General features: G+C 42.3%; 1 protein-coding gene across 2 annotated transcripts in view; it reads right to left on the reverse strand.

Moving 5' to 3' along the window:
* LOC107380054 (rho guanine nucleotide exchange factor 26) overlaps positions 1 to 19,750 on the reverse strand; it is a 37,699-nt gene that overhangs the window by 12,923 nt on the left and 5,026 nt on the right. The window contains exons 6-11 of one of the 2 annotated variants that reach the window (XM_015951081.3): positions 17,557 to 17,717; positions 10,311 to 10,463; positions 10,096 to 10,225; positions 9,594 to 9,668; positions 7,948 to 8,037; positions 5,987 to 6,141 (exon numbers count right to left, since the gene is read on the reverse strand). In XM_015951081.3, coding sequence (XP_015806567.1) covers positions 5,987 to 6,141; positions 7,948 to 8,037; positions 9,594 to 9,668; positions 10,096 to 10,225; positions 10,311 to 10,463; positions 17,557 to 17,717 — 764 coding nt within the window. Of the gene's footprint in view, positions 1 to 5,986; positions 6,142 to 7,947; positions 8,038 to 9,593; positions 9,669 to 10,095; positions 10,229 to 10,310; positions 10,464 to 17,556; positions 17,718 to 19,750 lie in introns of both variants that reach the window. The other variant, XM_015951080.3, reaches the window with a different exon arrangement.

Below are 19,750 nucleotides of genomic sequence, written 5' to 3' on the forward strand. Positions count from 1 at the left end.
CCCCAGCCCTCCACCTCTCACCTGGAGCAACTCCAGCAAAGGAGAGTGTCCAACCCCTCTCAAGGACTTGGGTTCCAGAGCCAATGGTAAGTGTCGAGGTGAGTCCAACTATATCTAGCCGGTACTACTCAACCTCAACCTCTGCCACAAGCTCCTGCTCCTTCCCTGCCAGCGAGGTGACGTTTCATGTCCCAAAAACCAGTTTCCTTGTCCGGGGATTGGACCGCCAAGGCTCCTGCCTCGGTCTGCCACCAGATCCACACTGCACCGGACCCTTCATGTTCCTCCTGCGGGTGGTGGGTCCACAGTTGGATGAGCCCATGTATCAGGTTCGGGCTGTGCCCCGCCGGGCCCCATGGGCGAAAGCCCGGCTACCAGACGTTCGTCCACGGGCCCCAACCCCAGGCCTGCCTCCAGGGTGGGACCCCGGTAACCCTCCGGGCCGGGTACTCCGACTCTTCGACTGTACATCCATGAAAGATCCTCTGAACCGTTCTTTGTCTCACCCTTCACCTAAGACCAATTTGTCATGGGAGACCCTACCAGGGGCACAAAGTGCCCCAGACAGCCTAGCTCCTAGGATCATTAGGGCAATCAAACTCCTCCACCACGATAAGGTGACGGTTCAAGGAGGAAAAAAGTTAACAAGTAATTCAACTTGCGCCCGCATTTTCTACGTTAACACACATTTCTTTTAACAGCGGTAGTTTTTGTATCTTTACTGCCTGCTTCAGCTCTCTCCCCCCTCCCCCTGCGCAGCGGTCGCAAACTCACTGATGCGCCTGCAGCCTCTATGAGTTCCTGCTGATCTAAACATTGAAAGAATCATTTCATTTTCTGTTCCTCACTTCTGATTACCTTCAGTGGTGTCTGTTTGTTGCTACCAGGTACAAAAACAAACTATTTTTCTGTCCTGTCTGTTTTTTATCTTCCTGCATTTCCTCTCAATCCTGAAGAAAAACTGCTACCTGGCTTCATATATACATATAAGTCACCAGAGGATGAAACATGTGATGCGCTTGCTCCGCAGCAGCGAAACACATCAGACACAAATAAGACAGAAAGCATGAAAGGATATGAACCGACATGAAAGATCACGTGTTAAATTTGTTTTTGAGGTGGCGACACTTTGATAATGTTACTGCAGCCGTGCTCAGGACGCAACTGTCTGGAGCGCATCAACAATCAGACCTCTGCACCTCTCAGCTCTAAATAATCCCCAGAGAGTCCACATAGATAATTTAATATTAGCAGTACCAGGATCGTTTTTGGGCTAAAAAATAGTCTACAGTCCATCTTCCCTAATGTGTTTGTGGCCCTGCAGATTTTTCTAACTCTACCTGTTACAAATTGTGAAGGGGAACTATCATTTTCACAAATGGCAAGAATAAAAAATGAACTGAGAACAACACTAACTCAACAGCGCCTCAGTGCACTGTCACTGATGGCAATTGAATCTCAGCTTGTCAAGAATCTGGACTTTGATGACATTGTGAATGAATTTACTAAAAGAAAGGCCAGAAAGCAGTTTTTCTGAAGGCACGAGAGAAGACCAACAAGAGGAGACAAAAAGAGGAGTAAGGAGACATGAGACAAGAGACAAGAGGAGGAAGGAAACAGGAGACAAGAGGACGAATGAGACAGGAGTCAAGAGGAGGAAGGGGCCCCTGCAATGATAATCCGGCGCTGGTCAGAGACTCTCTTGGTCAGTTTGCTTCTCACACCAAACCCTCTGTCAGAAATCTTGGTGTGACCTTTGACCCCACTCTCACCAAGGATTCTCAGTTCTCTCGTTCGCTCTTCCTTCTTCCATCTCAGGAACATTGCTAAGCTGAGTCCCATTCTGTCCCGCTCTGAACTTGAGACAGTTCTCCACACCTTCATCTCCTCACGCTTAGACTACTGTAAGTCTCTTTTCACGTGTCTGAGCAGAACCTCCCTGAACCGTCTACAGGTGGTTCAGAATGCCTGTGCTCGGCTCCTGACCAAGTCCTCCAAACACACCCACATCACCCCGCTTCTCCTCCAGCTTCACTGGCTGCCAATCCGCTTCAGGGTTCATTTCAAGATCCTGGTTGTGGTGTATAGGGTCTTACATAAACAAGCACCATCATACATTGGTGATCTTCTCAGTCCGTACACCCCCAGCAGGTCCCTGAGGTCCAGTGACCCAAGCCTACAGGCTAAAGGCCAAAGGTGACAGATCATTTGCTGCTGTGGCCCCCAGACTCTGAAACTCTCTCCCCCTGAGCCTGAGATCAGTGGACTCAGTGGTCTCCTTTGGAAAACAGCTGAAGACTCACCTGTTCAGGCTTTTGCATGACCTTCATCACCACCCTCTCCTTAACTGCTCTTTCGACCAACTCCGCCTTTACCAGGATCCACTGATTTCCCTCTTTCCCATTCCCTACATTTTTAATCACAATAGCTTTTCTCATTTTACCCATTTTTTTTTAAATAATTTTTTTTAAATCTGTTTTATATTTAAAGTGTTTTGCTCTTGTGAAGCGCCTCGTGATTTTTATCTTGAGAGGAGCTGTATAAAAGATCCTTTTCTTTTTTTCCTCCTTAAATGTTCACGCCTGCAATCACAGATATCTACCACTTGGGACTGTAAAAAGCTCTGGCGCTCCTGTTCCAGGGACTAGAAAAGAGCCAGATCAGATGTGAGCAGAAGACGGCAGGTTTTGGAGTCTTATTATTTGATATTCGAACATCTCGCCTCTGACTGGCTAAGTTCTACTGTGTTGTGGAGCTGCTAATGCTAACAGTTAGCTTCTACTCGCCGAGACACGCTCTACTCTCTCCTGGATGCTAAACCAACAACAGCCTTTCTCATTGTGAGCCAAGAAGGGTGAATCCATGGATGCTAATTTCACAATGTGACGTGCGAATGACACCAGCTTTTCTAAGCCTAGCGTTTCCCCGGCTATTTTCCATAAGCAGCTAATGCAGGAAATGTGTGGAAGACTATTTTTACGTAAGGCATGTTAAAGGAACAAGTAAAAAATGATTTCACAGGGAACTTGGCTTTAAAAAAAATAAACTCATTTATTACGGACTGAATACAGGGAGACACACGCATCTGGCCCTCTTCACACACACTCACGCCACACCTCCAATATCACTCCGAAGATACCCCCAGCCCCGCTCTAACGGACGGAGGCTACCCTAAAAGTTTCCTACCACCCACCCCACCCCAATTGCTCTAATGGTCAACGTGAGGAAGTTGATCCTCAGGTAGATGCTAAGACCGAGTCCAGGTGAGGCGGGCAGATGCATTTCTGCAAACAGATCAGCTTTGCATGGAGAGTGGAGGCCGTCCCACGCACAAACACTAACACAGAAAGTGATGGGAACGTATCATGGCTGAACAGAATTCTTTACCTCTTCATTTATAGAGGAAAAGGAGGGAAGTGAGGAGCAGAAAGAAGCCAGCTGGTGTGTTATATAAGTGTTCCTGCAAGCAGCAGAGCAGCACGGTCTTTCCTGGTGCGTGACAAGCCGGTTTGACACAAGGGTTTTCCAATCGTTGGCTCCAAATTTAGACCTGCTATCAAGTCATTCAAGGAAGTGAGTTTGTTAAATAAACACTGCACGAGTATGGTAGTCGTCTGAATGCACAAATCTACTTAATTCTGTGATAGTTTTATAGCATAAAACTCAACAAGTTCACCATTCTTACTTTCCAGAGGGCCTCTAAGGTCAGCGCATGTTTGGTTTTCTCTGCTGCGTAAATACAAAGTCTTCTGACAAGATTCCTAAAAGTCCGATCACGTGAAAACAAGACAAGAAGGTGAAAAGGGTTAAATGCTTTAATGATAAGAGAAAGAGCTGTTGAGTTATTGTGTGACCTGCCGGTATGTGGCTGGCCTCATGAGCTCCGGGTGTGTTTCTTTGGTTTTCGTTGCTGCAGTTGGAGTACAGCGGAGTAGCGCGCCTCAGCTCGGCTGCAGCCCCCACCCCATTCCAACTAAAACACACAGAGATTCCAGAGCACTCCCCTTCCAACACGCTGCCGGAGTCTGTAGCTGATCAGATTCTCAGAAAAACATCATACAGGAATGTTTTGTAGAATCTTTTTTTTAAGGAATCTTGGGAAATTTTCGAGGCATGACAATCAGATCCAGACCCATCAGATGGAAGGAAAGGGTTTTTCTGACAAGAATTTGAGAATTTATGAGCGAACAAAGATTAAAACCACATAATTTCTATGAAAACCTTTATTTACTTTGAAACGGAAGAGAACATTCCTTAATGAGAACGATGAAAAGATTTCAGGATTTCTAATTAGGACGAGTGGAAACCTGGACAACTGTCCGAAAAACAAAAGTCAAGAAAGCCAGAAAGTGAAACGGACTTAATGAATCATACTTTACTACTGTATGTTTTAAAGGTGTGGAACACTGAAAAAACATTTTCTAAATCTTATTTCTGATTATATTCGGCTTTTCATGCAGGCTGAACATGAAAATAGTCTCCTACATCTCCTGCATTAGCTTCTGATAGAAAATAAGATGGTGAAACTCTAGGATTAAAAAAGCCTGACAGATCTACGTCAAGCCATCGCTTACGCCGGGGACACACCGGCCGCGGAAGCGCCGAGAAGCAGCTGTATCCTAGCAGTTTCTTCTGAAATGGGTACGTAAATAATCATGTTTTTCGGGGGTCGTACAGCTCCTTGTGTTTCTCAACTTCCATAATTAATTTAAAGTCATCCATCTTAACTGCTTGCCTCAGACTTTCTGCCTCTCTGTCCTGTTTGCTCCGGTGAAAAGACATAAAACCACACCCCCCCTTCACGTGGTCACACACGCACACAAGTTCGATGTGTGTGTGTGTTCGTGTAGTTTTTCGGCAGTGTCTGATTACGAACACATTTGACTATCGCGGAATTTTATTTTGAAATGCTTTATTTTGTTAACTTTACCGGCCTGCCTCTTATGTCTAGGTTTGACTTCCTGCCAGAATTGACGCGATTCACCCGCGGCTCTCGAAAAAATAGAGCCGACGCCGAAATGATCGCTGCACGGCGCGAGGCGATTCGCGGCGCTTCGGCGACCCATGTGGTCTATAGAATAGCTTAACAAGGGCGCCGAATGAAGGCGGTCCCATTTTCGCGGAGCTTCGCGGCGCTTCCGCGGCCAGTGTGTCCCCGGCGTAAGACTCACGACGGGGAAGGCTGTTGTTTTAGCATCCAGAATCAGCAGAAAACATCTCGGCTAGCTGAAGCTAACTGTTAGCATTGGCAACTCCACCACGCAGCAGAACTCCTCCAAGTTTGTGTTATTTGTGGAGACAAAACGTCAGCGTTGCAAACAGAGTTGCATTGCTGTTAGCCAATCACAGGCGAGATGTCCAGATATCAGGAAATGAGTCCAAATCCTGCCGTGTTCAGCTCAACCCTGCTGAGGCAGACGTTTCTGGGCTTTTTCCAAGTTTCTCACACCTTTATTAAAAGGAGTCTTTTATATGGTATAAAATTCAAAAAGCCTTTCCTTGGGATTTTAAATCGTGTTTGTAAATTCTTTGGAAATGACACAAATGCACAGAAATTATTTAATGAAGTTTGGAAAACATGAAATGATTTGTGTGAGAAAATGAAAAGAAAGTGAGGCAGAACAGAGAAGATGAGATCTAACATATGTATTAGTCTATTAGCTGGGATCACAAGCTAATCGGGGGTCGTGCATGCACATGTGTGGTCTTTTGTGACCCTAAAAACCCAGATTTGAACCTCAAGTCACATCTCTAAGCTAATGCTCTGTTTTCTACAAGTTACTCCGCTTCAAATTCCAAACCACAAAGATTACGGAACTAACAGCATAAAATTCTCACTTCTTTTTCTCACAACTTCTCCTTTCAAATAATGGTTTCCCTGAGCAAGCTCAAACACGAAGCCTTCAGGATCTGAGTGGGACGCAGCGAAAGGCAAACGTTGTGGTTGAGCTTTCACCTTCAGTAATCCCACACTTGTCCTCCTCACCTCTTCTTCTTGGTGACGATCAGCACATCGTTGAAGAGGAAGAAATAGACCTGATGCCGGGACGTGCGCTTTAAGAAGATGCCGCTGTCCTCCCCAAAAGCGGTCAGCTCTCCTCTCTTTACCATCCACCTGGAGGACGAGACCAGGGGGAAGGGCTGGAGGAGGAGAAGAGCAAACAGATGGGACAACCTCTCTGACGTTGGGCCTATTTAATAATAACAAATCAGTTTGAGAGAGAATCAGCTGTCTGCGCAGAGGGGAATATAATCTCCAGACATCTGGGAATCCCAAATGTCCCAACAGCTTTGTCCCACTCTAGTGAGGCGCACTTGAACGTGCAGAGTCTTGTGTGTGTAGTGGCAGACAAATGTAAAAACAATGGTGTAAAGCATTTCCAGTACCCCATCGGCATGTTTGTACACGATAGTCCATCGTGGTTTGTTTTACTGTCCAGTATTTACATCATTTCAAATTTGGAGAAATACTAAAAATCTATAAAAAGATTTAAAAGGTGTGGAACACTGGAAAGCCATTTTTTTACCTTTTATTTCTGATTATGATCAGTCACTGATCAGTCACTAGTTTTTCATGCAGGCTGAATATGAAAATAGTCTCCTACACCTATCTCCTGCATTAGCTTCTGATAAAAAAAACAGACGGTGAAACCATGGGCGTAATTTTCACTTTAGAAGTGAGGGGGACACGGGGGAGGGGGGGGGGGGGGAACGTATCTTTACAGTATGCTCTAATGGGAAACAGGCTTCAATACAAACGGTTGTTTTCCGCTTGGTCCTAGAGCTCAACCAGTGTCAATTTAATACAGTGTAATATTGTTTATGGATGGTAAAAAGTGCAGGGGTCAAAACTTGACTTTGGAAAAAGTGGGGGGGACATGTCCCCCCTGTCTCCCCCCAAAATTACGTCAATGGGTGAAACTCTAGGATTATAAAAGCCTGACAGATCTATGTCACAGTCACTTAACATTCATGGACTCACCCATCTTGGCTTGTCACGGGGAAGGCTGTTGTTGGTTTAGCGTCCAGGAAACAGCAGAGAACATCTCAGCTAATAGAAGCTAACCGTTGGCATTAGCGACTCCACAACACAGCAGAAATCATCCAGGCTTTTGTTATTTTTGGAGAAAAAAACATCAACGTCGCAGAGCAATAGAGTCAGTGGTAGAGTTGCATTGCTGTTAGCCAGTCGAAGGCAAGATGTCCAAATATCAGGAAATAAGACTCCAAATCCGTCGTCTGAAGCCCTGCTCTGATGTGGCATTCTGTTGTTTCCTGAAACAAGTACATCTGTGCATCTGACTCTGTTTGCTTTGCAAAGTTGATGTTTTATCTTCACAAATAACGCAATCCTGGAGGAGTTCTGCCATAATGTGGAGTTGCTATTGCTAACGGTTAGCTTCTATGAGCGTCGACATGCTCTGCTCTCTCCAGGACACTAAATCAATGCAGCCTTCCTGGTTGTGTATTAAGATGTGTGAGTCCATAAATGCATGACATAGATCTGACTGGCTTTTTCTGACTCAAGTGTTTCCCAGTTTGTTTTATTTTGGCATCAAATGCAGGAAATGGCGGTAGAAGATTATTTTCACGTTCAGCCTGCACGCAAGACTCAGAGTGACTGATTGTATTTCAAACAGAAAAACTAATAAGTTGTTTCTCAGAGAACTTGTTCTTCATTTAGAAAACTTGCTGCTTTTTTGGGATTTCTACTTTTCAAAGTAAAAGCCTGCATCAGTGAAAATTGCTTCACTTATCTTCCTTGAATCCAGAAAGTAATACAAAGGAGCATAAAATGCAATAAATCTCAAGAAGTGCACATCACACAATGCAATAAAATAACTGATTAACCATCCACCTGACTGGTAACCCCAGGGTGCAGAACAAACATTTAACCATGTTTAGTGTTGATTTGGGCTCCTGATGCGTTTTATGCTACATCCGTACCTTGATCTTGAACTCCAGCTGGGAGTTAATGGTGTACATCATCTCTGTCCTCTCCATCGTGCGAGCGCCTTCGTTACACTTTCGTACCACCTGCTCACACACAAACATGATCCACCAAAACAACTTCAATCTGTGTTTCATCGAGTGATGTCATGGTAAATTACCACAAATCCCAGGGGCTATTTAGAGATGCACTAGTAAGCTGTCTAACTGCACTTAAATCTGATCATTTTTACCGGTATGGATAAAGCATTTTTGACGAGTACGAGCATGAAACTAGAAAAACTCGTAAATATCTGTAATCGTGCTGAAGGAAAATCCTCATTGGGTAACTGACTGTGTTCACACTCTGTGATTGGCCAGTCACATAGAGCGCCCGCCCCTCCCTACACACAAAACTCTGCAGCCGGGAGCTCACAGCTCAGTCCGCATCCGGTTCATCCATGCACAAACACAGACAGTAACGGATCTCTCTGTGCTTGCTTCACTGTTCACGTTTCTTCAGTACTCCCTATGTTTTCTTCAGATTGCTTCTTTTTAAAGTTATTTAAAGTAACTTTTTTTGTAACGTACGTGGTGCATTTGACAAGACAGAGCTGAAAACGGCTCGTGCTGCGTCAGTCACCGCCTCCGCTCCGGTCGGGGTTTTTTTTCCCTCTCTCTCTCTCTCTCCTCTTCCTCAGGATCCACTCCCTCTTTCCTATTCACTCTCTCTCTTTCTTTACATTTTTAATCACAATTGTCTATTTTTTGCTCATTTTAAATATATTTTAATCATTTTCTAAATTATTTTTTCTATTTTACATGTTTTGTTTATGTGAAGCGCCCTGTGATTTTTATCTTGAGAGGGGCTATAGAAAAGATCTTTTCTTCTCTCTCTCTCTCTCTCTTAATTCATGCACTTAAATATTAATGTTCTGATTTTATTGAAAAACTTGTTCTGTAACAGTTCCTTTACTATTGTGATCAAAAAACATTTAATCTAAACTCTGAGGCTGCTCTGTAAATAGTTTTCAAATAAACAATACACATAGCAACTTCTGATCAGACTTAAAATAACGTATTGATGTAAACCACGCCCACATCTGGTTAAACTACACCCACTTCCGGATTAGGCCACGCCCACTCCGAGTACAGATACAGATACAGATAGTGGTGTACTCACTCATCCCTACTAATTACTAATAATTTCACTGGTATTATGAAATTTAGTCAAAACAGCTGGAATAATTTGTTTAAAATGAACTCAAATTACCTTCTGCAACTATATACATATATATATATATATATATATATATATATTACAAACTTCCTTGTTGTGAAAAATGAAACCAGTTATTTAAATTCTTGTTTAGGATCAGTACTTTGTAAACTCACCACCTTTATTTTAGTAAAACAGCAGCAAAAGATAAGTTGATGAATCATTAATGACAGTTAAGAGCATCTACTGGCTGCTTTTATCTCATTTCCTGCCATCAGAAAAAGGACTAATTTAGATTTATTCGATTTGTTAAGCAAACTCTCTTCTAAGACTACGTATTCTTTAAAAACATTAAATAAAATAGCAGAAAAAGTTACTTTCATCTCACAGTTTCAGATGTTTTCAAGTCATTAAAATATTTTAATAAAAAAAAAAACCTACGGACCTTGCTGACTGCCTGCAATGCCCTCTTGCACTCTTCATATCGTGCCGAGTCCTTAGGGGTTTTCTGACAGATTGTCTGTAAAACAGGAATTCAGGATCAGTTTTAAGATAAATATACATCTAGAACAAATTCACGGATCATCAACTCATCCCACTCCCCTCATATTTACCACACTCCCATCAGAAGCCTGATAAAATAGAGAGGCTGTGGGAAGAAATGAACTAACACATCACTTTCTCAGGGAAATGAGCGTAAACACCAGAGTCCCTCAGGGGGACACTGACATAAGGCTTGGAGACACTAAAAATTTCCACCGCCAACAAAAACATGCAAGTGAAGAGGACAAAAAAGCATTAAAAGAGGGAAAGTGGAGTTAAATCATTTAGTTTTTTTAAAAATGATGCAAGGTCACACAAACGTATTTGGGCTTGGAACACGCCCAGCTTAAAATCAAATAAACAAAGAGTTGCGTAACATCTGGACTGCTGTGGGGCTCACTCACGTCCATGAGCAGAGGCAGGCGGGTGATCCTCTGCATGGGCAGAATGAGGAAGGAGATCATAGGGAGGCTCTTGCAATCTGGGTGGCCCTCGATCTTGGTTAACACCTCCTTAAAAGCCGGATTCTTGGCACTGCTGAAAGGGAAGGAGGCGGCTGCCGGGTCAGAGGAGGGAGGGAGAGCCCGCCGGCATGCTGGATCAAATTCGCTTTACTCACACCAGCTTCTGTAGGCTTCTCTGCTGATAGACTTCATTAGAGCAGTAGGTGACGTAAGGATCGAAGTTGGACACGGCGTGCTTACAAACGATGTCACTGATGTCATCGATGACGATGCTCTGTTGGTGTCTTTCCTCCAGTTCCGTAAAGAACCTGAACACAGAGGCGGCGATGAAACAATCAAGGTCGGGGACTCGTACCATACAAGGCAGGAAAGAATCATCAAATCATGAGTCATTGCAAGGAGAGGAAAATACACAAAGTCAGGAAGGTGAGAAGCACCGACGACACCTCACAAAAGGAACCCTTTAAATAGAGACGAGTCTGCAACATGGAGACTTTTCCTCTTCCTGAACGCCACCAGATGGTCCGTTAACTGACCATTTGTTCAGCTTCAAGAGAATAAGTGTTTTTACACGTATTAACTCAGGTGTCAAACAGGAAAACTGGTGAACAGACCCAGGATGCTGCTTCTGACCAGATGGAGCAGCTGTCAGATCATCTGCAAAAACATCAGAGCCCCAACAAATCCCACTGTGGTTTGGTTGTCTCTGGGAAGCAGGGCTCCTCAAGCCCATAAGTTCATGCTCCACTCGTTACTGTCCCTAATAAAACCAAGCACATGCAATGGGAATAGCAAAAAAGTACATGGTGCTCCTGGTCCGTATTCTAAAGGCATTTTTGTCATTTTCAAAGAGTCAAGTCAGCAAAACGTCATGCTGCATTCTCCTCTGAGGCAAAATAACCCAACAGAAGCTAAAGGGAGCAAGTTTCCACCAAGAACTGGAAGAGTTAAATCAGAAATGTGCAGGATGAAAAAAGAAAACCAATTTTCTGCATCAATCGTTACAATTCAGCCACAGATAAGTGGATGCATTTTATCAAGCAGGACAGGAAGTAGGTCAAGCCCTGAAGATGAAAACACAAACTGCATATAAATAATAAATAAACAAAAGACAAGCAAGAAAACTTGGGAGAAAAAAACGGGAGTGACATGGGTCGCAGCATGTCCAAACACAAGGCGGAATATTTCAGGAATTTTCAGAAATCTCTATCCATGACAAGATGTTATCCGATAATCACAAAAAATATTTAAGCTATCAGATGTGACTAAATATAGTGTAAGGAAATATGATGCATGACCGCACAGGACTAAAAACTCTTTCCTTTCAAAAGGCGGATGCAGATCTCATGTTGAATTCTTGAGCCTGTGTCAAACTAAAACATTAAAGAGCAAGTCACCCCCAAATCAACTTTTTTTTTTTTTGCTGATAAACTGTATAAATGCGTGTCTAATGGTGCTGTGGATATAGTCATTATTTATTCCCCTTCAGGTTAAAACTGTGCTCTACATTTAATCTGAGTCAGCCGTCGCTACTGGCTAAGAGGCACCGACATTGCCGGTGTTGTATTGCCTGGAGGCAGTGCTATGTACTGCAGCTGAGTCTTGGCCACGCCTCCAGCTGGCTTGGCCACGCCTCCAGCTGGCTCAGTCACTGGCAAGCCAATATGAAACAATAACGATACGGCTCAGAGCTGCTGCCCTCCTCCCTTTTTTCTAGTGTACGAGGTGGAGAGAAAAGCGTACTGCAGTTTCTCTGCTCCTCCGACGGAGCTGTGTGTGTGTGTGTGTGTGTGTGTGTGTGTGTGTGTGTGTGTGTGTGTGTGTGTGTGTGTGTGTGTGTGTGTGTGTGTGTGTGTGTGTGTGTGTGTGTGTGTGTGTGTGTGTGTGTACTTGTTAACAGCTCATTTGTCTTACAGAGAAACTCGGGGGGGGGATGGGGGGGGGGTATTGGCAGTCACTGCCTCAGCTCCGCCCTCTCAGTCCGCCTGATGATGCCTCCTTTAGGTGCATTTTTCGGACAGGAAGTGTGGGTGAAATCAGGCTCTGGTTGGGGGGTGACTGATACTTCAAAGACTTTTGCCACCATTACAAACTGTAGTGTCAGTGCAAAAGATGCATTCTTTTTAGCTCCTGGCGAATGGTCATGCTTGGGTACAAGAAATGAAATTCTTTATGCTGTTATTACCCCACATTTAACAGCAGCATGATGGTAAAGAGCTTGGCGTTAATGTAATCAGAACATTTGATGGGTTGTATTTTAAACTGTTTACATTTACAAACTATGCTATAAATTGCTAGAACTATGTCACACTAGCTAAACTTTGGCATGAGTGCCTGATACACATTCCTTCAATGAAATGATAGACTTTTAATTCCGTCTGTATTTATTTATGCCAGGATACCCTAGAGCACATGTGTCGGATACGAGGCCCGCGGGCCAGATGTGGACCGCCACATCGTTTTATGTGGCCCGCAAGAGGTTCAAGTGTCTTAAAAGAAGTCTGTGCCGCTTCACATTGGCTATAAACTACATTTCCCATAATGCATCGCGATTGTGTTCCCAGTGCAGCGACTCGCCACTAGGTCTCAGTGTATCCACTTCCGTGTTTAATTAATGCAACAAGTGAAAATAACTGTCCACACATCGTCTCAAAATGTCCAGGAAGAGAAAGATTGATGCAGAAGGAAGGTGTTTCAACAAAGATGGAACATGTTGATGCTTCAAGGAGAAAAACCGGTATGTCTTTTCAGGGAGTGCAGGATTATTAGGCAAATAAGTATTTTGTCCACATCATCCTCTTCATGCATGTTGTCTTACTCCAAGCTGTATAGGCTCAAAAGCCTACTACCAATTAAGCATATTAGGTGATGTGCATCTCTGTAATGAGAAGGGGTGTGGTCTAATGACATCAACACCCTATATCAGGTGTGCATAATTATTAGGCAACTTCCTTTCCTTTGGCAAAATGGGTCAAAAGAAGGACTTGACAGGCTCAGAAAAGTCAAAAATAGTGAGATATCTTGCAGAGGGATGCAGCAGTCTTAAAACTGCAAAGCTTCTGAAGTGTGATCATCGAACAATCAAGCGTTTCGTTCAAAATAGTCAACAGGGGCCAAGATGCCACTTGCCACCAGTTTGGCCGTATTTCAGAGCTGCAACATCACTGGAGTGCCCAAAAGCACAAGGTGTGCAATACTCAGAGACATGGCCAAGGTAAGAAAGGCTGAAAGACGACCGCCACTGAACAAGACACACAAGCTGAAACGTCAAGACTGGGCCAAGAAATATCTCAAGACTGATTTTTCTAAGGTTTTATGGACTGATGAAATGAGAGTGAGTCTTGATGGGCCAGATGGATGGGCCCGTGGCTGGATTGGTAAAGGGCAGAGAGCTCCAGTACGACTCAGACGCCAGCAAGGTGGAGGTGGAGTACTGGTTTGGGCTGGTATCATCAAAGATGAGCTCTTGGGGCCTTTTCGGGTTGAGAATGGAGTCAAGCTCAACTCCCAGTCCTACTGCCAGTTTCTGGAAGACACCTACTTCAAGCAGTGGTACAGGAAGAAGTCTGCATCCTTCAAGAAAAACATGATTTTCATACAGGACAATGCTCCATCACATGCGTCCAAGTACTCCACAGCGTGGCTGACAAGAAAGGGTATAAAAGAAGAAAAACTAATGACATGGCCTCCTTGTTCACCTGATCTGAACCGCACTGAGAACCTGTGGTCCATCATCAAATGTGAGATTTACAAGGAGGGAAACCAGGACACCTCTCTGAACAGTGTCTGGGAGGCTGTGGTTGCTGCTGCACGCAATGTTGATGGTGAACAGATCAAAACACTGACAGAATCCATGGGTGGCAGGCTTTTGAGTGTCCTTGCAAAGAAAGGTGGCTATATTGGTCGCTGATTTGTTTTTGTATTGTTTTTGAATGTCAGAAATGTATATTTGTGAATGTGGAGAGGTTATATTGGTTTCACTGGTAAAAATAAATAATTGAAATGGGTATGTATTTGTTTTTTGTTAAGTTGCCTAATAATTATGCACAGTAATAGTCACCTGCACACACAGATATCCCCCTAAAATAGCTAAAACTAAAAACAAGCTGAAAACTACTTCCAAAAACATTCAGCTTTGATATTAATGAGTTTTTTGGGTTCTTTGAGAACATGGTTGTTGTTCAATAATAAAATTATTCCTCAAAAATACAACTTGCCTATTAATTCTGCACTCCCCCGTACAGTCATTAGCGTCCATGCTACTAGCATCAGTGTCTGCAGCGTTACCTCCTCTGCCTCGGACAAACTGAAAGCACTCCTCTTACTCAGCGCCAAGTTTACTCAGCAGTTAGACGACTTTGAAGCCCAGAAATGGGTTTTAACAGCTCAGTAATCTGTTTGCTGCTGACATAGAAAGCGCACCGACCAACTTCCAGACCGAGATTATTTAACTCCAGTTTTCCAGCACGCTCAAGTCTGTATGACTCCGTGGCTGCTGCGGCTTTTATCCCCGTCCCCGACACAACTGCGTGGTCCAGATGCTCTCCATGTCCAGCAGCACAAACCTGTGTGAGCAACTGTTTCTCACTGATGAACTCCTTCCTCAGCTCAGAGCCCAACCCCACAGATGCAGGTCTGGCTGGCACAGGTGAGCATCACAGGAAATCAGAGTGGAGAAAACTGGGATTGAATTATTTTGGTTTTATTAACCTTTTCTGCTCCAAAGCATGAAAGTTAATAGGTGAGATATTGCATTTTCATTTGAGAGAATTACTATTTTTTATTTATCTTGTTGGTCTGTCAAAAAAGATTTCACCTACTTTAAAAATAGGCAAATTAAATGAAAAGGTACAACCATGCACATTTACCGTCACTTTAAAAAAACTATTGAGTTTGGCCCGCAACTTCGTCCCAGTTTTTCATTTTGGCCCAGTGTGAATTTGAGTTTGACACCCCTGATCTAGAGCTTTCACAATGATCTCAGTGAGTACGTTTACATGCAGCCAATATCCGGGTTATGATCGGGTTAAGGTCGAGATTCGGGTTTCTGAGTTGATCAGAATAACCTGTTTACAAGCATAAATAAAAAGAGTTACCTCTAACTTGCATAACCCGATTTAAATGCGGACGTTGGGGTAGCGTCAGGACGTATGGACTACGTCCAGACGCAATATGCGTCATTTCCGGTTCTTCTTGTCCTGGTATCCGTGAAAACAACAACATGTTTCCCAGTTCGGAAGAGATAGCGACCGCGTTTGTTTGCGCTTTAGTTTCCTCGTCACTCAAAGTGTGGTGCTGTGCCGCGACTCACCATTTTGCCCCCAACTTGTTGTTTACTTCCGGAGTTCTGGCGCGTACAAGACGTCTTGCTACTCAAAAGACCAAGATTCTTTGCGAACAGAGCATGCGCAGAACACACGCGTCGATGGGGATATCCCGTTATGCGTTTACATGACCAAACATTCGGGTTAGAAAAGGGTTACCCCAGGTATAGTAACCGGGTTTTAAAAACCCGGTTATGAGCATATCCGGGTTTTTGGCGGTGTTTACAAGGACCTGCGGAACCGGGTTATTGTGAATATTTGGGTTTTAAAAGGGTTACTGGCTGCATGTAAACACACTGAGTGATCGTTGCGTGAGATTCTTGACCAGTTTAATTTTTGACACCACTCTGCAGCCCTCTGCTGACCAGAAACCGCGCTTGACAGTTTTGTGGAGCGGGTAGGTGTTCCATGGGGGGAGCTCTTAACTTGCTTATGGCTATTAGCAGTTATGCTAGTCGTTAGCTTTTTCATTTTGAACGATCATCAATGAAAAGCACACATAGGAGAAAAAGCAGAAGTTTGCTTTTTCTGGTGGTATCATGGTGGAGCCTGGAAGTAAAAGTAAGAGCAATGTATTTGGAGGTGGAGCAAAGAGCTAAAACCAGAGTGAACATCAGCGTCGCATATGCTAGTTTGAGGGAGTTGAAGTGACAATGTGTAGTTTTTACCATTAATTTCTGGAAATGTCCATCAAAATGTTGTTGAAAATAAATGAAATGATGCCCAGTTGTTGAAAAATATTGACGGCTTCATAACATATAACCATAAAAATCAGGTCTAAAACACATGGGAGCGGGTGTAAGTCTCTGGGTGACGCCATTTTAGATGCCGTGTTTCCTTCTATGGGAGCCAGTGAGGACAAAAATAATGATTTGTAACAAATGGTTACACAACTTTTGTCATTAATAAACGTTGCTGTTGTAAACATTTACCTCTTCACATGTTGCCAGTGATGAAAAGGAGTCTGATGTGCTTGTCATTTTACTAAAGTTTGCACTCCCCATGGCTTTTTGACCCTAATGGGCATCTGTTGGAAAGGTCTTACTCCAACACAAAAATACTGCTTGCTTGCAACGATTTAGGTATCGACTACTCTTATCGCCAGATAAAATGCACACTGTCACTTTAAAGGAGGCTACGTATTAGGTGGCTCATGTTAGTGTTAGCTCGGTGTTAGCGCTAGCTACAGCAGGGTTGTTTACAACAGTTGTAATTCCACATTTTTATCGGTAGGGCAGAGGAGCAGAAAACTGTCCTGTTCCTGTCAAACAGCCCCACCTGGTTCTAATTCAGATTTATAAACTATGACCACCACTAATCTAATATAAAAAAACTCCTGCTTTAATGGACAATGTGATTAAAACGGACTGAAGAAATATAAACTAAGACCAATTTTAAACAGTGATGGAAAATTAAACTCTTCTTAAATTCTGGTGGCACCATTATATAAATTACTGCCAGCCTGCTTGAGCTCTCTGTTTTCTGTCAGTGAACATCTGACCACACACACACACACACACACACACACACACACACACACACACACACACACACACACACACACACACACACACACACACACACACACATTCTTGTATTTGTACCCATGTTAGAACTTTGCATTGACTTCCATTCATTTTAGTGAGTCCACTATGCCTAACCCTAACCGTAACGAGTGTATTCCTAAAGTTATCTGTAACAAAAACTCAATTCACATTTATCTGTAAACCTCACCCCTAGGGAGTACTCCATATTAGGACCGGGTTTTGGTCCTAACAAGGACCATCGGTCGTAAGAAGGTTAGTAAATATCCCAAATCTGGTCTTCACAAGGGTACAAATACAACCCCCCACCCCCACCCCACCCCACCCCCCACCCCCCCACACACACACACTATTTTTATGGGTTAGGGATAGGTTTAAATGCCTTCCTTATTCAGTTTGAACCAAGTGAATTTTACCTACTGAATAGTTTTCCATGTTGTGTTTCAAAAATAAACAAGTAACTGATGGTGAACACTAATGAATGTCAACCAGCTGGTGGAATAACCATAAAATAAAAGTCATTGCAAACGTACTTTTTGCTGGTTTCACAGACATCTGAAATGTTGGAAAACAGGTGGTGGTGTTCAATTTTAGTCATGGCCTCGCTGAGCTCTGCTGAGTTTTGAAACATGCGGATCAGAATCTCCAAACTGTGGAGGTAAGAGTGCTCTGACGAGATGACCTCAAAGATGGCCTGAAGAAGGAAAAAAAAAACAAGACATGAAACGTAACAAAGAGAGAAGCAGGGGTTTGGTTTCAACTCCATCATGTCTCGTACCTGCAGACCTCAGTCATGTCTGGAATGTTAAATCAATTACACCTAAATTTATCTATGAACCTGTTCAGTCTGATTAAAAATAACTTGTTTTATCATTCCTCCCTTCCATTTTTAAATTAATAGAGTGTAATGTGTGTTGTCACTTCTGCTTTTTTTCATTTATTTCATTCAAAATAAAAACAAATAAAACATATAAGCAATAAGAAATACTTAACAAAAAATCAAATTTGAATGAAAAGGAGCAGAATGAAGAAAAACATCTTATAATTTCTGCCCCCTTTTCCAGTAGAAATAATCAATTTATATATAATTACCATTTGTCAGACACACATACTCATTTTAAACGTTTTCCTGTTCTAAATTCCAGTGCGATCATGATCGTTGATTTAATTTACATTTTCATAATTAGTTAGTACACTCAATTTGGTACATTTTTTGAATATATTAAATGACATAGTTTTTTTTATTTCCCTTTCAAGGTTAGTCCATAATTTAACATCATTTACAGATATATTCCACTCCTTTATTTTAGTTCTAAATCTAGGTTTTGTAAACACATCAGTTTCTTTCAGCATGTAATTACTGGTTCCCTTTTCAAATATCCCCTGAATGTTTGTTGGTAGAGTACCTAAATTGGCTTTATACGTGGCTTGTATGATTTTCCAGTCTTTTAAATCATGAATTTTCAGTAATTTATATTTAATAAACAATGGGTTCGATGGATCTCTACAGCCACTATAATTGATGATCCTCAGAGCTCTTTTCTGTAAAATAAATAAGGGTTGTGTATAGTTTTTGTATGTTGCTCCCCAGATTTCTTCACAATAAGTCAAGTATGGAACAATCAGTGAATCGTACAATGCCAACAAACCAGAACTAGACAGTAAAAACTTGACTCTATGGAATACTCCTAAGGATTTGGCAATTTTACCTTTTCTGTAACTAATATGGGATTTCCATGTCAAGTCTTCATCAATAAGAACTCCAAAAAATTTAGTTTCTTTTACTCTTTGAATTGCAATCCCATCTATTTCCAATGACACATCACTGTTCTTTTTATCATTAAACAGAATAACAATTGTTTTATTAAGATTCAGTGTCAATCTATTTATATCAAACCAGTTTTTAATTTTAATCAGTTCATCATTTATCACATTAGCCACCTTCTCAATATTTGATCCTGAGTAAAACAGTGTTGTATCATCTGCAAATAGAATGGTACCGAGTGTCTTAGATACATTTACCAAGTCGTTAATAAACAAAATAGTCTGTTTTGGTCCGAGAACCGACCCTTGTGGCACTCCACAATTAATTTCACATAGTTTTGATTCATGGTCCTTTATCTGAACAAACTGCTTCCTTTTTTCTAAATAAGTTTTAACCCATTGATGAGCCACACCTCTTATTCCATACTGACTTAATTTCCGAAGTAACCTTGAGTGATCAATGACGTCAAAAGCTTTTTTCAAATCAATGAAAACACTAACAAAGTCATTTTTATTGTCAATTGCTGTTGATATTTTATCCGTTAAGTCCATTATCGCCATTGCTGTGGAATGTTTAGTTCTAAACCCGTATTGCTCATTGTTTAAAATATTATTTTTTTCGATGAATTTATCCAACCTTGATACAAATACTTTTTCCAATATTTTAGAAAACTGTGGAAGCAATGACATCGGCCTGTAATTATTGAAACTATGTTTATCACCACTCTTGTACAAAGGAATGACTTTCGCTGTTTTCATTGTGTCAGGAAAATTTCCAGTAGAAAGTGATAGATTACAAATGTAAGTGAATGGATCAATGACTATGATGGTTTTAACAGTTATGTCCAGGTCCTGACAATCGGTTGATCGTTTGTTTCCACAGTTTGTTTACAATGTTTCGTATTTCTTCTTTATCTACTTTGTCAGGGACAATACTATTTACAGTACTAACCATTGTGGTCA

This window comes from Nothobranchius furzeri, chromosome 13 (genome assembly GCF_043380555.1).
Source record: "Nothobranchius furzeri strain GRZ-AD chromosome 13, NfurGRZ-RIMD1, whole genome shotgun sequence".
In the NCBI taxonomy this organism is placed as follows: Eukaryota; Metazoa; Chordata; class Actinopteri; order Cyprinodontiformes; family Nothobranchiidae; genus Nothobranchius; species Nothobranchius furzeri.